Raw genomic sequence first — 2,997 nt, forward strand, 5'->3', positions numbered from 1 at the left:
GTTTCAAGTCCAAGTCCTCCTCCAAGAAAGACAAAATCCTTAAATGAAATCTATGGGCATACTAATTTTTCTTTGATGTCTCATATTAAAGAAGAGCCAAGTTGTTTTGAAGATGTCATAGAAGAGTCAGTTTGGTGCAAAGCAGTGGATTAAGAGATGACAACGATTAAAGGGAATGAAACATGGGAGCTTGTGGATTCTCCTACTGAAAAAGAAGTCATTGGGGTGAAATGGTTGTACAAAACAAAGTATGTAGCTGATAGATTAGTACAAAAGCACAAAGCAAGCTTAGTGGCAAAGGGATATACTCAACAACCAGGTATTGACTACAATGGAACATATGATCTTGTTGCAAGATTTGATGCAAGTAGCACTGATTTTTCATTGACAACACAATATAAATGGTTATTTTATCAATTTGCTGTGAAATCAACATTTCTAAATGGTGGGTTGAAAGAATATGAATATGTTCAACAACCCCAAGGATATGAAGAAGCAGGAAATGAGCATAGAGTCTACAAACTGAAAAAGGCTCTTTATGGGCTTAACAAGCTCCAATAGCATGGTATAATAGAATTAACACTTATCTTTTAAAAAAGGGATTTAACATAAGTGAAAATGAATCCACATTATATATCAAGTCAAATGGTCATGATATACTGATTGTTTTCTTATATGTAGATGACTTGATATGCACATCTTCAAGTTATTTGTTAGTGGAAGAGTTTAGGCAGGCTATGACTGAATTTGAAATGACTGATTTGAGTTTGATGCATTATTTTCTTGGAATAGAAGTGACACAAATGAATGATGAAATTTTTGTTTCACAAGAAAAGTATGTTTCAAATCTTCTTCACAAATGGAAAATGGGAAACTCTAAACCCATGAGCACACTCATGGATACAAATGAAAAGTTTTTTGTAGAAGATGGAGCTTAAAAGGTAGATCTTATAGGAGTCTGGTAGGAAGTCTTTTGTACCTTATTACCACTAGGCCTAATATTATGCATGTAGTAGGTTTGATTTCCAGATTCATGCAAAGTCCATGTCAGATTCATTTAGGAGTAGCGAAAAGAATTTTGAGGTATCTCCGTGGAACAAGAAATTATGGCATTTTCTATACTTCATCAAATAATTTTGGGTTGGTTGGTTATACAGATAGTGATTGGGTTGGATCTCTTGATGATAGAAATAACACTTTAGGTTATGTCTTCAGTCTTGGATTAGGTGGAGTATCATGGTGTTCAAAGAAGAAACCAACTATTTCATTGTCTTCTATAGAGGCAGAGTATATTGCAGAAGTAACGACAACATGATGTGAAGAAATTTGGCTGAAGAAAGTCTTATTAGATATGAAACAAGAACAAAAACATGTCACAACTATTTACTGTGATAACTTGTCTACCATTGCCATAACTAATATTCTTGTGTTTCATAATCATGCCAAACACATTGATACCAACTACCATTTCATAAGAGACTATGTGGCAAAAGGAGAAATTGAAATAAAGTTTTATGCAACAAATGGTCAATGTGAAAATATATTCACCAAAGCACTACCAAAAGGGAAGTTTCAATACATGAGAGATATGTTTGGAATTAGCTCATTAAGCATTAAGGGGGAGTGTGGAGGATAATTCTTAATTATGTTAGGTAATTGTTGACAAATTACCTAACATAATTCTCCAAGGGCTGTTGTGACACCCCACTGGAAAAACCCCCTCTCACGTGAATTCCCTCATCCCTCAAGTAATTGAGCACCTTCATCCAGGCTGCTCTCTCATAATTTTCTTCATATTGCCTCATCTTGCCTTGATTCTTCCTCAACCAGCCATAACCAAGCAGTGCTATGAGCTTCGAACCCTTGACCTTCTTAACAATGTAATGAAGATTGTTAGTGAGAAATAGAGATGACAGGGAAACATCCTGGTTGAGGTTAGATTTTGCATCTAACTTACATTGCAGACTTGTAATAATCCATCCCAATCTCACTGAGAGAGCAGAGGCTGGGCTCCCTAGTTCATCATCATGCCCGTCCAATTCACCAAACAAGTCCATGACGCTATTAGGCAGGCCCTTGGAGATATCAGTGGGATCATTGGCTGTTATGTTGGTGAGAAACTCCTTGTAATCGCACGGAAAAATCAAATAATTCATAACATACCTCGTAAGCGGATGAATCGTGCCTCCGGACACTGGAGTCTTTGAATTCTCTTCCTTAATTGCATTCTCGATTTCCCTCAACATCCCCTGTGCTGAATTACCGAGCCTAACAAGGGTCATAGATGCTTGCGTCTGCATGCTGGCACGTTAGTCATGGTCAAAAACGGTGTCGATGTGGGGCTTTAAGTCCCACAGAGTCTCATACATGTCGAGCACCCTGAAGAGCCTTTCGCTTGACCTTTTGCTCATGGCCACGGATTCACCAAACTCTAGAAACTTCATCGTGGGCCCCTTGACAACGTCGTAAAAACAAAAATTGCTGACGTCACTAAACCCTAAAAATATCTCGTTGCAGAGCCATTTTTCGCTAGCAAACAGAATCCTAAGCACAATTCTCACAGCGCGTATCCACTTCCTGATCTTGATGTCCAGAATTCCCCACTGCATCTTCTGCACATCCCTGGTACTCAGTCGCTGAGACACCCTTCGATTACAGGCCTTCTGGTGAGCCCTTACATTCATACGCACTCACTCCAGTACCTGTTGACAACCATGCGCTTCGCTATGCTGCGGAGTTGCAGCACAGTTTCAACCGACATCAAGTCGATTTTGCAGATCTCGTTAGTGTTAGAATTACAACTCTGACAGCTGCTGCTGCTGCTTTCATCTTTGTCTGTCAAACCATCATCTAACGAACCCTGTATCGAGTTGCAGTCCTCGGACACCATGGTCAGCTTGACGTTGGCCAACAGAATTCGATGAAACTCCTACCCAAGGCGCGCCATTGACATTTCCATGAGGCGCTGCGCATGCACCAACTTGTCAGATCTGCTTT

At 39.4% G+C, this 2,997-nt stretch overlaps 1 protein-coding gene across 1 annotated transcript; it reads right to left on the reverse strand.

Annotated features, from left to right (window-relative positions):
• Window positions 1-1,667: 1,667 nt before the first annotated feature.
• Window positions 1,668-2,300, reverse strand: LOC149189392 (exocyst complex component EXO70C1-like). The gene has a single exon (XM_089410214.1). The coding sequence runs from the start codon at window positions 2,298-2,300 to the stop codon at window positions 1,668-1,670; it is 633 nt and encodes a 210-aa protein (XP_089266340.1).
• Window positions 2,301-2,997: the final 697 nt, after the last annotated feature.

Source organism: Pinus tabuliformis, chromosome 3_1, assembly GCF_031772625.1.
Source record: "Pinus tabuliformis cultivar Carrire ecotype Pingquan chromosome 3_1, CPIR1, whole genome shotgun sequence".
Taxonomy (NCBI): Eukaryota; Viridiplantae; Streptophyta; class Pinopsida; order Pinales; family Pinaceae; genus Pinus; species Pinus tabuliformis.

What these genes read in the sequence shown, in the direction of transcription:
- LOC149189392 (XM_089410214.1), bottom strand. Translation starts at nt 2,300, where the DNA reads ATGCAGACGCAAGCATCTATGACCCTTGTTAGGCTCGGTAATTCAGCA.